At 40.6% G+C, this 20,184-nt stretch overlaps 1 protein-coding gene across 1 annotated transcript; it reads right to left on the bottom strand.

Moving 5' to 3' along the window:
* Positions 1 to 1,569: 1,569 nt before the first annotated feature.
* On the bottom strand, positions 1,570 to 18,864 carry LOC119721106 (GTP-binding protein 2-like). The gene is made up of 12 exons (XM_038191006.1): positions 18,642 to 18,864; positions 17,191 to 17,217; positions 15,426 to 15,610; positions 14,348 to 14,462; positions 13,062 to 13,259; positions 11,909 to 12,095; positions 11,601 to 11,817; positions 10,532 to 10,667; positions 8,336 to 8,394; positions 7,429 to 7,600; positions 5,565 to 5,726; positions 1,570 to 4,132 (listed from the first exon to the last, which is right to left on the bottom strand). Exons 1-12 carry the CDS (start codon positions 18,729 to 18,731, stop codon positions 3,974 to 3,976), a joined length of 1,707 nt encoding a protein of 568 aa, XP_038046934.1. The 5' UTR covers positions 18,732 to 18,864; the 3' UTR covers positions 1,570 to 3,973.
* Positions 18,865 to 20,184: the final 1,320 nt, after the last annotated feature.

The raw sequence follows: 20,184 nt of genomic DNA on the forward strand, positions 1-20,184 counted from the left end.
AAAAAAGAGGGTACACATGTGAATATTTAGTATTTCCTTGCGTTTATCTGGGCACTTTTGTCAATTGTAAAATGTGTACATGTAACATAGGGTTAATGCGGTACTAAATTGGTTTTTATTTGACAATGTATTTGTTTAATGTTGTAATAGGTTGTTTATGTGTATAAAACATTCAAAGTGTTGATTATTAAATAAAACTGAACTCTTGACAAAGCCAGAAGTATCCCTTGTGGTGACAAATTTGTTTGAGGTTTTGAGTGAAATGCATATCTTAGGTATGGGTTGTTCTATAAATTTGGGGTCTGCTTTTTTTCCTGTCCCTGTTACAATCTGACATCTTATGATTTCACACTGATGGATGCACTCCTTAAAGCTATAGTCCATCATTTGCAGCCATCCGAAAAAGTAACTGGCGTATTATTGTTGAAAAACATACTTGGTTGAAAGATAGTAAGGGGACTAAACTCCCTGTGAAATTAAGCTTTCTGGCAAGCTATCATTTTGAAGTAATCAACAAAAGAAGGCCTTTCCAATGGTGCGTCTTAAGACACACCGTAGGAAAATTTAAATTAGTAGTTCGTTTTATTCAGCGCAGCGTGCGCAAGCATTGGCACGATGCACAGGCGCGTGCGGTTGCTATAATTCTTCGGATCAGTGCGCGACATCGCGTATAGCTGCAATTCAAAATTCAAAACGTGATTCAGTAACTTTTGATTTGAAATTGAGATCCTAGAATGCTGTTTTTCTCGGAATATACAGCTGAAGCTGAGCTGAAACTTCATCAGGTTAGTTGTTCAGTATCCTTCGTTTGATTTTGAACACTTTTGTTGCTTCAAACGAACAAAATGAACAAATTACCAATGATGGACTATATCTTTAATGCAGTCTTCCCCAAGGAGTGATTATGAATAGATACCTACCCCAAAATAAAAAGTTAGTAATTCTTAACCCTCCTGCTGTCTGAACAGTCACAGACAGTCCAAACATCATCCACTCCCCTATGCCTTTTGCACATGCTAGTGCAAGTGGAAGGCACAGTGTAGACAGTACCAAGGTAACTAGGATAGGGAAAATGTCACACTTTGGACCCCTCAATTGATAGAATGACCCATGTACAGTGGGGGAGACGAGCAAAGTACTTGCGTGTACACACATCTTTGAGAATTACACGTAGGCTAATCAGGGCCCAATTTCATAGAGCTGCTTCAGCCGACGGTCCTTACCGAGCCTCCATCTATTTCATAGAGACCATTATTGGCAGTAAGCACAGCAAAAGCACGCTTAACCCCTGAAGAAAACTTTGCTTAAATCAGTGACGTAACAATAGAAATCTCCATGCGCACAACCGTTGGCATGAAATAGTGCTTAAGCAGCAGCATGATTTTCTGCTATAGTAAGCACAACTTTTCTGCTTACTGTTAAGCAGTGCTATGAAATTGGCCCAGATCTGTTAAGAACGGTACTATTATGACTGCATGTAACAAGTACATTATAGATAATTCATGTGAGTGGTGTGTATTTGACTCCACTGACTTCAATTACTGTTAATATACAGCTGCAAATGTTTTATACTGAACCATTTATGATCGGTGTCCTTCAAATATAACCACACAAGATCTGCACAAATTCAAGCCCTCATTCAGAATACATGTACAACTGGTCAATGTGCTTTAAAATCCAAACCACATAATTATTCACTCTCAAATTTATAAATTAAACTACCCAATGCACCACACACTGTTAAAATCAAATTTTGATCTTCAAAAAATATATATTTCTGTCGGGAAATCCTAAGTGTTAATCTCAGTTTTAAAATCTGAAACAATGTACATGTTATTAGCATCAGCAGGACAACCGACATCATTTTACACGTTAAAATTACAATATGTACAATATCTACAGTAGTACACCACACAAATACGCCCATCTATATCGCATAAAACCCTACAGACTCTCCTAATCTTGTGTTTAATGCATAGCTATACAAGTATTAAATAATATATTCATTTTGACAAAATGACATATTAAAAATGGTACTATGTAGAGGGGCAGTATAGATGTTAGAGTTTGAGAAAGTGTTTTAAATTTAAATTGCATACTGCTTGAAAGAATTGGCTAGAACTCATCACTTTGTTGATTCGAGCAAAACTGGGAAACAATATCAGCTGGCCGTATTACCTAAAGCCCGCCGCACACAATTCCAATGTTACCAATTCACCGATCATTTTCTGTTTTCACCGTTGCGGAAATCGCAATGTTAAACCCACACACATGCCCGATTCCGTTCTATCATGATCAGTCACGTGATGACAAAATGGCAGCCTCAATTTTGAATCACGTGACTTCCTTTGTGAATCTGATTGGTTAACATAAATGTTGCGTTTGGTGAAATCGGAATGCTGCCCTCACACGGTAGAATGCAAAAAAATCAAACATGTTTGATTTGAATCTGATCGCCCGGTGTGCGGTCAGATCGGTCCGATTTTTTTCAGTGTACACCTTTTCCGATCTGTTCATCTAATGGCCAGATGATCCAGTAACATCGGAAAGGTGTGCGGCAGGCTTTAACCAGTTTGCGCCGAATGATGTGTATACACGCAAAGGTTTGTGTACGGATGACAGATAAACACGCAGAGAGCGGGGCCAGATATATCTGTCAGCGATCCGCTCGCAGCGAGCGAGGCCGAAATATGAGTGTGCTGCCCGAGTTTGATGGCTTCAACCCCCTGGGCTTGAGGTCAAGTGGAAGATAATTAAATCCCGTGCCTCGTTCTGTTCTTGTCAAAATAATCCCGGCGCGAACTGGTTAAAAATGGAGGATTTCCACATATACACATGTAGTCAGTTGTAACCAAAAACACATCAAGCAATAGTGTCAATCCTAAAAGCTGCCTAAAATAAACACAAAATGTATATCGAGTCTTTCACATTAAAAAAACCAATCCCCAAACTTTGAATAAATTGGAAATCATTTCAAGTATTGCAGTGTTTGGGGGTAATCCAAAGTATACACGGCAAGAAAGGTAGGGCCCTTCAAAAGTTGAACACTTTAAAAATGTTAAGCCTTTCTCTAAACCTAACTCGATTTTTCTTCATGTTTTCCCCTTTTGGGGAAATTGACTACAGAATTACTTAAACTAACTAACTGCCCGTTATCAGTGCACTTTCTTGCCAGTTTAATGGTGAACGAAGCAATAAAAATGCCGTTCGAACCCCCCAAAAAATTGCTTGTCTGGTATGTTAGGTGCACCACAGAGTGACATCTCTCTGTATTAAACCAAATTAAAATAAACTAGTAACAAGCCTGTGCCAGGAATAAAGATATGGTCAATCAATAAACGCAAGTCCCGACACACAGTCGTGAATTTCTATACGCCTGAGGACAATGCTTTGTGTTTCCCTTTGTCCCTGTAATATAGCAATCTCCCATAGACTAAGCACACAACCGTACAATCGAGGACGGCTTTCAACAAAAGACCCAACGCTCAAGGACTGAAAGGATCTTTAATTCTCCCTTTGTGTGTCTGTCTATCGTAAGCCATACATGTACAGTCATACATGATATTCTTAAGCTTCAATCAGTTACCAGTGGGTGACAGAAGTATCTAATTTACATTGCTCAAATTATCAAGGACAAGTTTCTCCAACACCCTTGAAAAACCTGCCATTTAAGAAAACCAAATAAATTCACACAACTGTTGAAATCTTTGGAATCTTTCTCTTAATCAAAATGTCACGTTATAATTTGCACACTAAAAAGATCAACCTTAAAATATGTTTGTCTGGTACATTTACCACTGTACAATGTATAAATATTTTGAAACACCAACGGGTATTCTGAATTTCTCTTTTAAACTGCAAGTTATGAATTATGTGTTATTACGATTTCAAACATAAAAACAAACAGATATAGGTTACGTACAAAAAAAATTAATGTATAATGTTTTTGTAACCTAGGAGACCGTAGCCATGGTTATCGTTCCACCTGCGTGTGCGGATATACCTTAGTCACATGACCCATGCCTTTGGTTGTTCCTTCTCTGAAGAGGAGTCTGGCACCTTCCCGTATGAACTCTGGCTGTTTGATGAACCGGAACCGGACTGAGGCCTGCCCGTTTGTCTTTATACGTTCCTATGAAAGCAATGAAAAATGTGGCATTCAATTTTCTGGACCACTTTTTTGCCCAAGCTAAATGTGAAGACAAATTGAAAACAGTGCTGTTTGATTTAAATCATTTGATTTCAAACATTGATTTAAATCACGTTTAAAATCATTCAAAAAAATCAAAAGTTATTTGCACTATGCATGTTTAACTCAAAAGGAAAACCGTGTGAACGTAGATCCCTTTTTTATAATTCAGGTTTTGTTTAATAAACCTTTGGGAAAATTCGGAAACAATTAAATTATTTTTCTCGTTTAAGCCTTTAAAGCTACAGTCCATCATTTGCAGCTATCCAAAAAGTAACTGACGTAATTATTGTTTATTGTTGGTTGAAAGATAGAAAGGGAAATAAACTCCTTGCCAAATTGTTCTTTCTTGCACGCTGTCGTTTTGAAGAAATCAACAAAAGATGGCCAAATGAAGGCAACACTGAAATTTCCGTTAGTAGTTAGTTTTTTTTGTTCGGCGAAGAACGCGCAAGCTTTGGCACGACGCTCTCGCGCCCGCAGTTGCTATAATTTGTCAGTTCAGTGCGTAACATTGCACAGCTGCAATCGGCTCAGTGGGAACGTGTCTCGGACGCTGAATTCAGGCACAATTCAAAACATGATTCAGCAACTTTTGATTTGAAATCGAGATCCTAGAATGCTGATTTTCTCGCAATATACAGCTGAAGCTGAGCTGAAACTTCATCAGGTTAGTTGTTCAGCACCCTACTTTGGATTTTGAGCACGTTTGTTGCTTCAAACGAACAACATGCGCAAATTACAAATGATGGACTGTACCGTTAAACATGTAACATCACATCCTTACATCATACCTGAGCTAACCATATACACACATGCAATGTGTCCCTCCCACCGTTAACCCTAACCCTGCTAAATGCAACAGAAGGCAACACTGACAAAAAGTTGTTGCATATTATTGCATTTTAGCAGGCAACTCAAGGCTCCGTGCTTTGTTGCTTCTTGTTGCATTTAGCAGGGTAACTGCTCATATTCCCAAAGCGATACAACAGAATCCACTGTTGCATTTGGTTGCATTTTAGTAGGGCAACCGCTTGATGCCAAGGCTGGTATGAACTGGGTTCACTGCACAACGCAACAGAATCCACTGTTGCAATTTGTTGCATTTAGCATAGTTCTTTTTTTCAGCCAAGTTGAATTTTGTTGCATTTGGCAGGGTGCCCAGAGAAAACTTGTTGGGGTTAGGGTAATACACATAGCATAGCACAGAGTCCATAGAATTGGCAAGGCCACATTCAAGAGAAAGTTTTTCTGTCACCCCCACCCTCCCCCCCCCCCCCTCCAAACCCCATAAAAGAAACAAAGTCTGACACTGCACTTCTCAAAACTTAAAATGACTTTTGATTTCTGAGTGGGAAATTGGCAGGCTGCATACCGTATCCATTGTTTTGATGACGGCGGTCTGGCAAACGTTGCCTATATGAAGAGTGGCCTGGAACCCCTGGCCAATGGAGGTGACGTGGAAGAAGACAAAGATGGAGGCTTCAAACTCATAGCAGGCGGAGGGGTTGAGATCCTTGGAGACCAGCACCATGCCCTGTAATGGGGGGGGGGGGGGGACAGAAGGAAAAGGATTCAGTTCTCATGCATGGCGCTCTTGCCTTTGAAACAGCTACAAGAAAACTGAAAGAATTGTCAGACTGGAGATGCATTTTGACTTGTGACTGACAAGTTTATGATAAATTTGTGACAATGCCTGTTATTTGATTCTAGAAAATCACATCTATCCAGAAGCAATAGAGCTTTAACCAGTTCGCGCCGGGATTATTTTCACTCGACCTCAAGCAACGAGGGTTGAAGCCATCACCCTCAGGCAGCACACTCATATTTCCAGTGTCACTCGCTGCGGGTGAGTCACTGGCAGATATTTCCAGCTTCGCTCCATGCGTGTTTATCCGTACCGAATACTGCAAAACATTTGCGTGTTTACACGTCAGCCGGCGCAAACTGGTTAACTAATTTTATCAGATGCAAACAATTATGGCTTTTGATAGGGCTGTGCATCGAAACCGGGTACACGAGTACCCGACCGCTGATGTCAGGAACCATTTCAGATTATGGAATCGATTACCGGTTCTTAGTAACTGCTCAGACAATTGGGAAAAAATGGTTTTGAATGTCACCTGTGGAGAATGTTTAAAATAAAAACCAATCTACATGGAAAAACAAAACAGATTTACGTTTACGACATTTGCGAAAATGCAATTTACATCACAGAATTACATGTATTGCGCTTTACTGTACACACTTGTATCTTGCAGTACCGACGCACCGATGTGGTAGTATCATGTGGAATGTTATGAACAATCTGTACAACAACTTCCGAGATTTAAATTTTGGGGTTGGCTTTCATAGGTACCTGTGGGTTTTACTACCCGTAGATGCACACCTCTAGTTTTGACATACTACAGATTCAGCGGGGTAGTGTTGCTTACTGATTTTGGTTCATGACTCATGTTCAGATGGTCAGGGGTTCAAATCCAGCTGCTGGTCATATTTTGTGTCCTTGGCTTAGCCACTTCACACCCAGTTGCCCCTCTCCACCCAGGAGTATAAATGGGTACCGGCATTAGCTGGGGAGTAACTTGTGATGGACTGGCATCCCATCCACACGGAATGAAAATATTCTCAGTTGTTTCATGGCAGAGAAACCGGAGACAAACGTTGGCCTGATGGGCCATTATGACTTGTGACAGACTTTACTTTTTATTAATAATAATAATAATAATTGTGAGGCTAATCATCCTTACTGGCAGCTGGTATGCTGAATTGCGAAGGACGCGGCTACAACGTGGTCAGGCCGCTGGCATGTAAAGGCACCTATGGCTGCCGGCCACATCGACCCATATATGACCACGGAGCACAGCCTGAGATCGAAAGTGTTTGATTTTTCCGGAGGGAGGAAAACCGGAGGGCCCGGAGAAAAACCCTCGTGGCACAGGAGAGAACCAACGCACAACTCTACTCACATGCGATCCGCGGCCAGGATTCGAACTGTGGTCACCTTGATGAGAGGCAAGCGCTTTACGCACAAGCCACCCATGCCACCCATTTTTACTTTTACTGATTAAGCGGACTTTCCAAACTCTCAGGTGCTCCTTTCATAATTTCCATTTCATTTTTGTTTTTAGAAATGCTGGCTATTCCTGCAATGTGACCCCTTATCAAAACAAAATTTCTTCTCCATACAGGAGTGCAGAGAGAGTCCCCCTCAAATGAGGACAAGTGGTCCAACCCACCTTTCGTAGTATGTACTTGTCCCCTTCGCCAATAGCCAGCGTGGCGGCCTGCCCGGCCCGTACCACTCTGCAGGAGGTACGGTTCCTGTGTATGGTGTGCACGGTGACGGGGCTGAAGCTCCCAGACTCGTCGGGGCCTAGAAGGAGCTGCTCTTGTTCCTTGACGGTGCCACTGTTTGAAGCAAGACATTTCAATATTTGGTTTGTCACATTTGTACTTCAAGTTCAAGACTGTAAATCTGAATAAACCTTATAATTAAGGGGGACAAAATCACCAAGGAGTTTCTAAAACTTTCTTGATGAGGACCCATGCCCAGATCAGTCTGATTTTCCAAGACGTCATATTATAGCTTTTCCCTGCTATTTTAAGATGTTTATCATTCAAATTCACTGATTCTAAAATTCAAATTCATCCATCATCGATTTAGTGCACTTCCAATGTTTAATATCGTCTTTGTCAGGCAATTTCAAATTCAGTTCAAGCAAATTCAAACAATGAGCACACGTTTTCGTCCTAGAGTATTCGATTTTGTCTCGTCTACGCCAAACCTTGTTATTCAGAAATCAAATTCATCTAATTGATAAGACAAATTCGATCTCTGCATGCTGCCATTCGGCAACAGCTTAGACGAATTTGAATATGAATATTCTCGACCCGGTGACTAAAGAGGGTGACCAAACTTTAACATTGAATGGTAAATGATTAAATTGGTTTTGGTAAAATATTTCGTGGACAAAATGGAATGTTAGAGTTGTGAATTTGAATAAAAAATCTGTTAAATAGCCAGCAAAACCTACATGTATAGTACAACCAATTTCACATCGAATACCAGTGAATTGACCTGAACAACCACACCATCTTCTCATTTCTTGGGGCATGCACATTCAATAGGAATGTCTGACTTACCGTGACAGTGTACCTCCAACTACTCGCCCAACATCAGGGACACTGTACACTTCATCAACCTGTCACAAAATAGCAGCCAAAGAGATCAACATTAGGTTGGAAAAAGGAATTTGACCGTAGCGAGATTCAAACCGGCCATCTCCAGATTATACCAGCGCTCGATCAACTGAGCTTTGCCCTGCCCTATGTTGGCTGGGTAGTCTGACTAGCACCCTTCAACAATGTCTTTGTAGAAGGATGCTAGTCAGACGCCATAAACCTGTGGTTGTGCCATGCGGTCACGGATCACGCCCAATGTCACGATGCCGGTAAGTTTCCCAAAGCAACAAACCTGGGAAATGGCAATTGGGAATCACTCCTTATCGCAAATCATCACTTGTACCCCTGTAATATACAGCCTGTCTCAAAAAAAATGGTACAATCGAAAACGATTTTTTTTTTCAATATTAAATCTCAACATAAGTAAGTCGTTTTGAGCATCACATTAAAGAAAAAAAGACCAGGCTTTCCAATACTTTTTGTTTCATCTCATTTGCAATCTTTTGTGAGCTTCAAGACAGCATGGCACAGTACTCGAAACAACTCTCCCCATGCATAAAAGTGGCACAAAATCGATTTTGGTGTATCGCACTAAATTGATTATATCTCTGAATTGACAAAAGCAAATAAGATCAAACAAGCACTATTGGAAAACCCAGTCTTTGTTCTTTAATATTATGCCAAGTAAGAATGACTTATTTTGAAATTTCATATTTAACCAATTTTTTTTCTGATTGTACCATTTTTTTTTAGACAGGCTGTATATCCCAGGAAAAGACATCATGCCTGTAGTTTGCCAACACAGCCACGCAACTTACATGTAAGTGTCTATCTTCTTTTATAACACCTCACCCAAAGATTCTGTGTCTTGATTGGCCAAGAGCGAGTCACATGGTATTTTTCTAATTTTTCTATCTTTCTGTGCACGGCCAAAAGTACTATACCCGTAGCAACCAAAGTACTATACCATTAGCAACCAAAGTACTATACCCACGGCACGGTATTTGTGTACAAATGCATGCTGGTGCGCGTTGAGCGTTGCACGTTTTGTTCCTAAGAGAGCGTGCCACAGAGTTAGGTTCAAACATTTTGTGAAGGGGTGGTTTGGAAGAGAGAAATGCATTTCCAACCAATTTTGTATTGAAATTGAAGTTTATTTTAACTGTGTTCAGATTTAAATCCTTTAAAATATTAAAACCAAGCAGAATCTTTGGGCAAAGTGTTATAAAACAATTATTGAATGCTTCGCCTCAGAAAAAATAGAATGCTTCATGGATCACCTTGGGAGGCTAGTTTTACTACAACACTGGAAGCATTCAATATTTGTATACTATACCAGACTTGTATTCGAGTCACGAAACATCGAGTCCAAGTCCGAGTCACATTTCTCGAGTCCAAGTCCGAGTCCCGAGTCCTCCAGGTCGAGTCCGAGTCCGAGTCACAAAGGTCGAGTCCAAGTCCAAGTCACGAGTCACCTCATTTTAGTTACATGCAACTTGCATGTTACGTTACCGAAATGGGCAGATCAGCAGACTATTCATATCGCGTTATCGCGATGCGACAGCAATACACGTGTGAACGACAGGAGGTCTGACAGGAAAAGTCTGGTACCTTACCCTATCAATCTTGCACCAATGCAGTATTACGTGCGGACGGCAGGGTACAAGTTTCGGTACATTGATTTCTTTAATCAATATATCGGTAACCGGCCACGGCCATGCACGCACCACATCGAGCGCCCTGTACATGACTTGTATTGCACAGTATAGAAAACGATCGACTTACGTATGTGCGCGTGTGCAGTGCGGTAATTTCCGTCGAGTCACAAGTCAGTTCGAGTCCAAGTCCGAGTCCGTAGCCCCGAGTCCGAGTCCAAGTCGTAAGTCAAAGTGACTCGAGTCCGAGGCCAAGTCATTAAAAATGTGACCCGAGTCGGACTCGAGTCCGAGTCCGAGTCCGAGTCACGAGTCATACAAGTCTGCTCTGTACTATACTGTTCACAATGATATCAACATCATTAAAACCACCTATCTTTGTAGTGATTGCAGATGTTTGCTTTTTTTTTTCAGAATGAAAATCCGCATCACGAGAACACAACCTGCAAGTGCGACATGGTCTATAAACCTGTTTATGCATTCACAAAATTCCACAAATTACCTGGAACTCTGTCAGTTCCTGTGCTAGCTTGTCCTGTTCTATGCTGTTGTGTGACGGTGGGAGGACGTGGAGGAATTTCTTGAGCATGTCCAGGTTCTTGCCAGTGACGCTGGATACAAGGAATATGGGGCATATGCTGTTGAAGAAAAAACAGGTAGGTAACAGATTAATTCTTGGCTTAGCGTGAAAAGACCCCTTAAACTATTGATATCTGGCAAACACTGTCATGGAGAAGGTCCAAAATCCTCTTTGCATAATAGAGGATTTAGCAGGATTGAGGTTACATCTTCTTCTTCATTCATTCATTTTCATGATGACTTGATGAGTTGGGCCCAACTGTCCCTGTCGAGCATAGTGTTGGAAAGAGATGGACCGCTCAGACCAGTTTCTAGCTCAATGGATGTTTTCAGGGTCATGTTGGGTGTTTTCAGGGTCATGTTGGGACGACCTTTTCGTCAAGGGGCATCAGGATTCCAGAGGACGACTTGACTAGCTGGCTCATTATGTCGTCAAGTCATCATGAAAATGAATGAATGAAGAAGAAGAGGTTACATGGCAAAAGTGTGTTGCTGATTTCGGAGGATTCCCTGTGTCAAGGTCTTAGGTCGAACCTTGTGTTGTTTATGCTCAGCCGTGCATAAATTTAGGCCTGTATTATGCTTGAAATCCTCTGCACTGCTTCGGGATGTCAGTGGCTCTGCCTCAACCTATTGACAGTAATTGCCAGAGGATTTTGCAGGATTGAGGCAGTGATCACCCCTCCAAGGACCACATTCAAGAAATAACAGAGGATTTTGCAGGATTGAGGCTATATGCTATTTTTACATGGAGGCAGTTGGAGGATATTGTTGCATCCTCTGAGATGAAGCCATTTATGTTCACCAATTAGCTTTTGATTAACAGGACTTAAATATGTAACCAAATAAACAAGAACGATCCATCTAATAACCAAATAATTACTCAAGGCCAACACGTCATAAAAGGAACGCACAAGAGCCACATGATTCCTAATTCTGTGAAAATGGAAACATCAAATTTTACAAAATTGTCTGAAAAGTTTGCTCCTTACCTTCCGTTGTTGAAGTTCCTGGCAGCAGTCACCGCGTTGTCGTCGCTTTCCACTCGGTACGGGAGCTTCTTGCAGCCGGGCCCTGACAGGAGCCGGGTCAGTTGATCCAGGGTCCGCTGAATCAGACCATTCGGGCAGAGGTCGATTTTGCTGATGACTACAAATATGGGGACTTGTAGAGCCATGGCTAGGCCGATGTGCTCCTTGGTGGTACCAGCTGAAGAAAAGGGGGGAAAAAGGGTCCAGGGTTTGAAATATGTACTGGATCGCTGAATCCTGCGATTATAACCATCAGTGCTTTTACTCACCGATTCCGGTGTTGGCGCTGACTACCAGCATAGCAAAGTCCGGCATGTACCCCATGAGTCCTGTGATGGTGGTCTTGAGGTACTTGTGGTGACCGGCCAGGTCAATCAGGGTGATCAGTTTGGAGGCATTCTCACAGATCTCCTCGGCCGTCAGACAACCTTGCTGGCTGTCCCCGTAGTTGATGACCTGAACATGGAATAAAACCAGTGTTCGTTTTGGTTTTGGTTTTTGACCTTGTTTTTACGGGATCGCTATTTACAAGGCAATAGGCCACTCAAGGTGGCAGCTAAATGAACAAGCTCGATCGGAAATATCTCGGAAGCTGCAGACCAACGAATTCATGTTCATGCACGAGTCACGTGATTGTGACATGTTATTTCTGGAAGTAGTGTTTGAGTAAAAAAAAATCTGATTTTTGACCCCTATAAAAAATAACCCATGTTGACCTTTGACCTCAGTTTGGTCATGTGACATGTTGGGGCTGGGCTACTGATACTTCTGACAAAGTTTGGTTGAAATCGGATAAACTATGTAGGAGCAATAGACAATGTCAACGTTTTAAGTAACGGAGAGACATGATTATTTGTTGAGCTGCTATCCCGCAGCTAAAAAAAAGGGAAAAAAGGAAGCAGGCAACTAAAGGGAGAGATACCTGTAGATATTGTGTAAAAACTGAGATAAATTTTAAAAACTCCCCCGGGAAGAAAATATTCTGGCAGAGAGTTCCAAAATGACGCAATATAGGGAAATGGGTTGGGATGTTGATAAAGTCTCCATGTGTTTGAAGTGCATAACAATCGGGAGGGAAAGCATAATGGAAGTTAAACGAAGGTTACGGAGGACGCTTGGGCCTAGGGTTAGGGTTTGTGACTAATGATCCCAGTTTCAGGTGTTCGAAACCAGCTGCTGACCATATGCTGTGTTCTAACCCTAACCCTAACTAGTCGCCTTAACCCCCAGGGGTGCAAAGGGGTACAGGCATAAGCTTGGGAGCAACCTGTGATAGACAGGCATCCCAATCCAGGACAGAACAGAAACATTCTCAGACGCTTCATGCCACGGGTGAGATATACACCAGCCTCATTAGTCATACTGACTCCAGACACACTCTGCCTACTTTACTTCAAGGTCAAAGGTCGGGAGCAAGCATACCTCCCCTTTGCTGTTGAAGCCCAGTGTCTCGTGGCTGATGCTGGAGGTCCTCCCTGACTGGATTTCATGGAGATGACGGAACAGGTTGAGTCGGGCGCGACCGCGTCCGTTGTCCAACTCTCCCTGCGTCAGCACACCTAGTAGAGTACTCTTCCCAACGTCCACGTTACCCAGAACTGCAACCCGCAGGTCTATGAACTATTCGGAAAGATTTGGACAAATGAGCAAAACTGCTGCAAACCAACTATACGTACAACCAAGAAAATTAAAAGTGCCTGACGTTTTGATCACAAGATCTTCAAAGACCCTGCTAAGAGGATTCATTTGAGAAAGATCCTGTTGGGACTGAAAATTCATGCCATATAAAGCGAAGTAAAATAAATATGTTTCTCGTCCCCGTTTGCTTCCTTTTTGGAGGCCACCTTGATTTTTTATTATTTTTTATTTTTGAAAAATGCAGTAAAAAAACACAGAAAAAGTCCGCAAATGCATCAAAACTGTTCATTGTAGACCAAGACAACTCTAAATGACACTGTAAATATGTTCAGTTCTCTTGTCCAACTTGTCTTTCATTTTAAAAGTGTCTTTGAACAGTGGAAACACCAACGGTTGCAGGAAATTTTAAAATGCCGACCATCTTGAAAAAAATAAAAAATAAAAAATAAAAAGCCCCTCTTCCTCCTTTTTTCCAAAACCCGGACGAGAAACATGTTTTTTTTTTATTCGGCCTAACTCTTTTGATCAAATATAACCAAGGTAAAAACAAGTTTTTTTCTTCAAATTTGTCAATAGTTAATAAAATGTTTAATACAATAAAGATAAGCTAATCAGCAAGAAACCAGTCACATAATATTCATCTGATGAGTTTTTGGCTGTTTACCCGTTTTTGATCAAATAAATAAAGTCTGTGCTCGGTAAACTCCTCCAAATGTGTCCCTGCGGCCCAATTTCATGGCGCTACTTACATGTAACAGTTAGCAGAAAAGTTGTGAAACTGTGCTCAGCTTAAGCACTATTTCATGGCGTGGATGTGCCAACGGTTGCACTTGCATGGAGATTCCTACTGTTGCGTCACTGATAAGCATTTTTTGTCTCAGAGGTAAGCCTGCCTTTTGCTGTGCTTACTGCTTACAGTCTTCATGAAATAGACGGATGCTCTGTTAGCAGAAAATCGTGAGCTTAGCAGCGCCATGAAATTTAGCCGAGGTGTTGAGTTTGGTATATATAGTGCAATAAGGGGTTAAAGACCAGCGCTCAGCCAAGTTAGGTTGTATTTAGACACCAACCTGTTGGTCATCTGGGATTCTTCTGACTAAGACTTCACAAGCCTTTCGCTCTTCTCCAATCTCCCCATCTGCCTCCAGGGTGCGCTGTCTTAGGATGGTAGTTGTAGCTCCCAGTCTACAATGAAGACAGAGTAACAGTTTGTCAAATATTACGTGTTGTGTTGTGGATTGGCACTTCATACACTACGATTTAGCCAATACGGAATAACCAATTTTCCTTTAAAGGGAATATACATCATTTGCTTTTACTGTAATTTTCAGAAATGGATGGAATTGGGGGGTTGGAAATTTATAGCATATATAGTTACACTGATTTTTTGAGGTTTTGGGTTTGAAAATGCTATAAAAACCAAGAAAAACAATCATTTTCCTGTAGTCTGGTTCCCTGACTCCATATAAGAAGAAACAGATCAGTTTACATACATTGGGGAATTGTAAGGTCAGGGAACCAGTCTAGCTGGCTCGTACCCGTTCATAGGTTTGTAATCGATTGCAAACAAGTGCGATGGTCAATTGGGGCCAGTATTTGAAAAAAAAGTCAGTTTTTTCCAACGCTGATCGGCCGATCAACGTTGGAAATTGATAAAAAAAATACCACTTTTCTTGAAAATGACAGTATACCAGGTGCCATGATTTTACAGGATGCTTTACACTGTCATTCACTAACAGTCCAGCAAGGTATTTCAAAATGATTTGGTAGTTTTATTTTTTGATGTTTGCAAATGTTGTATTTTCCCTTTAACAACTGTTCAATGTGTATGTTTGATTTTAAAGGGGAAAGAAAAGTATTCTGACTTTGGGTGTCTGCAACCCTCTGAAACGGGGATTTCATTTTGCGTAAAACTGAGCCCCCCCCCCCCCCTGCCCAATCCAAATTACTTTCTGACAGCGAATAATTCAAATTTTGTGAAGAAATAAACAAAAAGTCACTCAACGTCAATGGATTTTTTGTTCAATGTCTCATTCAATAGTGAATAACTTTGATATTGCCAGGAAAATAGCAATTGAAAAAACAAATCTATTTTTCAATGTGAAACACGAAAACAGCACAGGAAGCGCATCTTTAAAAACCACTGACTTGTTGGCCATTTTGTTCAGCGTTTCCAACGAGGCTGTCAGGTCCAACAGCATCAGGCCAGCCAACATCCCGTTGTCTTCCACACCGATCTCGTAGATGGCCTCCCCTTGGCCTTCTCGGAGCCTCCATTTCATCTGGGTCACCAGGTGCTCAAAGCGGCTGGGGGACGGGCTCACTAGCTTCAGCTGTTATTAAACAGGACGGTCAAAGTTTGGACTTTTGTTAACAGGGCAATTCCACGAAAAAGTGAACGCGGCTGAATAGTGGATATTGTAAGGCCAAAAAAACATAATAGTTCTGCTTCCGGTTTCCCTACCTACATTGTACGCTATTCTGACAGCCCCTACCCTAATTTTTTTTATGGGAAAATGAGAAAAAAACACCCAAACCATCAATTTCTACCTTTTACCGCAGACTCCTCCACATGATCGTACACAAAAACAATTGCAAAAAAAATAAAAATTCCCTACCTACCTACCCTATTTTGGAATGCCAATTAATCGGAAGCAGAAGTATTATTTTTTTGGGATTAAGTGGAAAATCTTCCAAACTACAAGCATCACAACATCAAATGTGGTGTCAAAATAAAGGGTACAACAAGATCTTTCATTTGAGTGGAATGCCAATGAGATGGAATGTACGGTAGTTAAGTGTGATTTTGGGTCAAAAAAATTGTTTTTTTGGCTAAAATCATGGATTTTTGGTAGTAATGTTGGCACTTTGTTTTAACATGCAAAATGTGACTGTTGAGAGTTGAGAGTTTTTGCGTTTAAGGCAGAGAGAAAGGTTCATAAATTGTAAGAAAAGAGTTTCATTATGTTGCATTTCATCAAACTCAGATTTTATGCCACGTTAGAAACCATGAACAGGAAGTAAAGTGAGTGACGTAACGTGAGTGACGTAACGTGAGTGACGTAACGTGAGTGACGGTACCTTCATGTAATCTTATGTGTCTTGCATCTAAAATACACACTTATTTGATTCACAATGGGTTTTAAAGTAGAGAGGTCAAAGTAGCCTGCTGGTATGTAAAAATAACATGAGTGATGGGGGAATTACTCAACACACGAAGCATACCATACAACAAGTCTGCTCCATACTAATTTGCATTTTGAAAGTATGTGGATAAAGCTTTGAAGTTGCATGTTACCATAAGAAAGATTGTCTGTTCAAATTATACGAATATCCTTATGTCAGAATTTTGTTGAAATGAAGGACCAAAGAAGCTCTGTTTCACTATTTAGTAATGTCCTATTAAATAGCCTTCAAAGAAATGATTTTAAGTGACTTAATGTTGACATCAAAACACAGTCCTGATTTGAGGCGTGCGATTGCACCCCCACGCCATCGCACGCCTTAAAGCTTCCCGAGAAGTGCGAATAATCGCACGCCTGAATCCCTCTGTACCGCACACCTCGGCATACATTTACAGCATAAGTATACATCTGTGAGCTCTTGAAGTGGCTTTACTGTAAACCAAGATAAATAATATGAAAAAAAAAAAAAACTTTTCAGTCCCAGTTTCCACAGAATCACACGCCTAGAAAAATCACACGCCTAGAAAAATCACACGCCTGGAAAAATCACACACCTAGAAAAATCACACGCCTAGCAAATCACACGTCTAGAAAAATCACACGCCTAGACAAATCCAGGTGTGCCTAATTTTCCACACGCCCATGAAGGACTGAAAACACAGTGTTAATTCAAATATGAATAAAGTAAGACTATGAAAATATGACTTAACAAAATAACGGTGACTCACCTTGTATTCAATATTTCCCTCTTCCACCTGGAACATAACCACAAAAAAAGAAACTTTTTAATTGAAACCTTGCAGAAATGGGGAGGGTAATATAAAAAAATAATTGTGTGGCTATCTCTAGTAAAAAGAACGAAGTGGCTATCGTTACGGCAGCCATTGTTTAGCGCCCTCTACGATACTTTTTTGACACGCACGCAGGCATATAAACATTTGTTTCCCCACGTTTTAGCAAGCAGTGCGACAGCTCAGTCGATAGAGGGTAGGATTTTGCACTGCGAGGTTGCGGGTTCGCATCTCAGTTTTGCACTCGAATTTTTTTCCTTTTTTAACCCGAGGCTTTGGAGGATTTTTTTTAAAAGGGAAATAAAGTCCGAATTTCATAACGTTCAAATTCACTTTTTTCCTTCTAATTTTATATTTTCTTCTCATGTTTTTATAAAAGTTGCAGTTACGGCTGCCGTAACGATAGCCACTGCCTAAAAAGAAATTGGCCCAGAGGTCGTAAACTTTCCAGTGAGAAACAGATCACCACCTTGCTCTCGAGTGCCATTTTTGTTTATGAATTTATTAAATAAAAAATTATCATATTAAGTCAAACAAAACAAAACAACAACAATCCTGCAATGTAATGTAAACATCGTCATAAAATCAAATGTCTCGTTTCTTTTCATGCTTTTGGTTCTTACTTTAACATGTTTAAGTTCTGGTTGAGCCGTAGCCCCATAAATGTGGCCTTTTTACTGGACTGCCTCCGTAAACATAGGCCACACATGATGACACATCCACACGTACAAACAACGTGTCGACTTTGCCAAATTTTGATTTTCACATTTAGGCTTACTTTGTAGATTTTTTTTGCTTTAGAAGCATTCTCACCCTCTATATAGGCTAATCAGAAAGTGCTGCCTTTTTCAGATGTTTAATTTTTGTGAAATTTCATGTTGAAATTTTGATACGCAAACGTGTGCAAATGTATCTGGAAATTTCACGAAAAATGGACATCTGAAAAAGGCAGCACTTTCTGATTAGCCTATATAGAGGGTGACAATGCTTCTAAAGCAAAAAAAATGTCAAAAGTAAGCCTGAATGTGAAAATCAAAATTTGGCAAAGTCGACACGTTTTTTGTACATGTGGATGTGTGGCCTATGTTTACGGAGGCAGTCCAGTAAATAGGTCACATTTATGGGGCTAGTTGAGCCGGTAACTAAAATTCACTCAAGAATATCACACCAACTTGGTGACGTGTCGTGATATTGGCATTGCCATCCCTGCCATCCCTGAAATACTTCTCTTCTCTCTAGCATGTCTAGTATTTGATGACAGACTTCCCTAACACCAATGCCGCTGTACCGTGCGGTAAAATACAGTGCACGTAAATACCGCGGTACACGTAATGTCAATGGCCAAAGAAAACATCGTTAAGGTGACGGATCCGGGAGCAATGACTTACCTCGGGCGGAAGATTTGACATTGAACAAGCTACAGCAGGCAACTTCTCCATGACAGGAGACACATCGAGGGGACTACAAGCACTAAACATCTTAAAGTTTCATTTGCAAATTCAATAATGGGGGATACATCCCGATATCGGGATATAAATTCAAAAATTCCGTGGACTGTTTACGTCTGCAACCGCTTACACTGCCGCCATCTTGCCAGCCAGCTGTCCCTTTGCCAATATGCAAATAACCACCTTATTTATAGTAGATTTCCATAATTTATTCCTGATGCAATGGCGTGCAATGTAAATAAGTAGGCGGGCCCAGGGAATAACATTTTTCTTTTCTACGAGGCGTCTCGCAGGGACTAACAACTGTATCTGGGCCGCATGAAGCGTGGGAATTAATAAAACGTTTTGTAAATATTAAATGTAACTGCATGTGATGTAACCGTGGTGTAATATTTTGAACAACACAACTTGCAAACTGTTGTGAAAGGAGGACAATAGCTCGATCTGCAAAACCATAGACTTTGATATTATAAATAGGCAATAAATATAGGTTCATCTGATGCAACTGGGTGAAACCGTCAAATGTTGCAGCGCTAACTGATCCTAATTGCTCTTTTACCAATGGGATCAGCAGAACAATGGAAAACAATTTTGGGCAACTTTCCATTCATCTGAAACATGTGAGAACTATGAAAACAATGAAATATTCCTGTTTGGTTAACATTTTGTAAAGTGCACTATTTTCCCAACATTTTGAAATGTTTTATTTTTGTCCGGACAACTGAGGAGGGCGCTTTCGCCGTGATGTCATGCGACGCACTCTTTTGACATTGGTTTGACCTTGAACCAGTCGCCATTATTTTTTCTGTCTGCAACCAAGTATAGTCAATGACCATAATGCACATGAGTCAGTTGGTGACAGAATGGTTCTCAGACTTAGTAAAAAGTAAAAAAAAAAAAAATTTCCCTTTAAAAAAATTCTCCAGAGCCATGAATCAGAAACAAAAAAAGGGAATTTCTTTTGACATTATGCAATATGTTGCACACTAAGAAAAATTGATAAAGATTATTCAGTATCCCAAGATATACGGATCTTGAATTAATAACGACTACAAATTATACTTATCTTGTTATATCTTTCCCGGTGGCGTAACTAATTAGGGGGCAGGGCATGAGGGGCTCGATGCATATCCGCCAAGCTGCCTTGTTCCTAGCTGCCTAGCTTACTTTTTGAACCAAAATCGCTTTTAATTTTATATAAATATATTCACATCTTTGGATCAGGGTTTATGATCATAGCAAGTTTCAAGTTCATGTGTTATTCAATTTTGAAGAGCTGGGAAGAATTATCTTCAGGGGAAAAAAACGTTAAGAACCAACACAAAAGCAACAGTTAAAGGGAAGGTACAACATTTGCAAACATCAAAAAACCGAAATGATCTGATTATCACGAAATACCTTACTGGATTGTTAGGGAATGACAGTCTAAAGCATCCTGTAAAATTGTGGATCCTGGTGGGCTGACATTTTCAAGAAAAATTGT

The sequence above is a fragment of the Patiria miniata genome, unplaced genomic scaffold (assembly GCF_015706575.1).
Source record: "Patiria miniata isolate m_02_andy unplaced genomic scaffold, ASM1570657v1 HiC_scaffold_13, whole genome shotgun sequence".
Lineage (NCBI taxonomy): Eukaryota > Metazoa > Echinodermata > Asteroidea > Valvatida > Asterinidae > Patiria > Patiria miniata.

What these genes read in the sequence shown, in the direction of transcription:
- LOC119721106 (XM_038191006.1), bottom strand. Translation starts at nt 18,731, where the DNA reads ATGTTTAGTGCTTGTAGTCCCCTCGATGTGTCTCCTGTCATGGAGAAG. An exon ending in TGTCAAATCTTCCGCCCGAG is followed by an intron (nt 17,218 to 18,641) that starts GTAAGTCATTGC and finishes GTTATGTTCCAG; the next exon opens with GTGGAAGAGGGAAATATTGA. An exon ending in AGGAACTTCAACAACGGAAG is followed by an intron (nt 10,668 to 11,600) that starts GTAAGGAGCAAA and finishes TTTCTTCAACAG; the next exon opens with CATATGCCCCATATTCCTTG.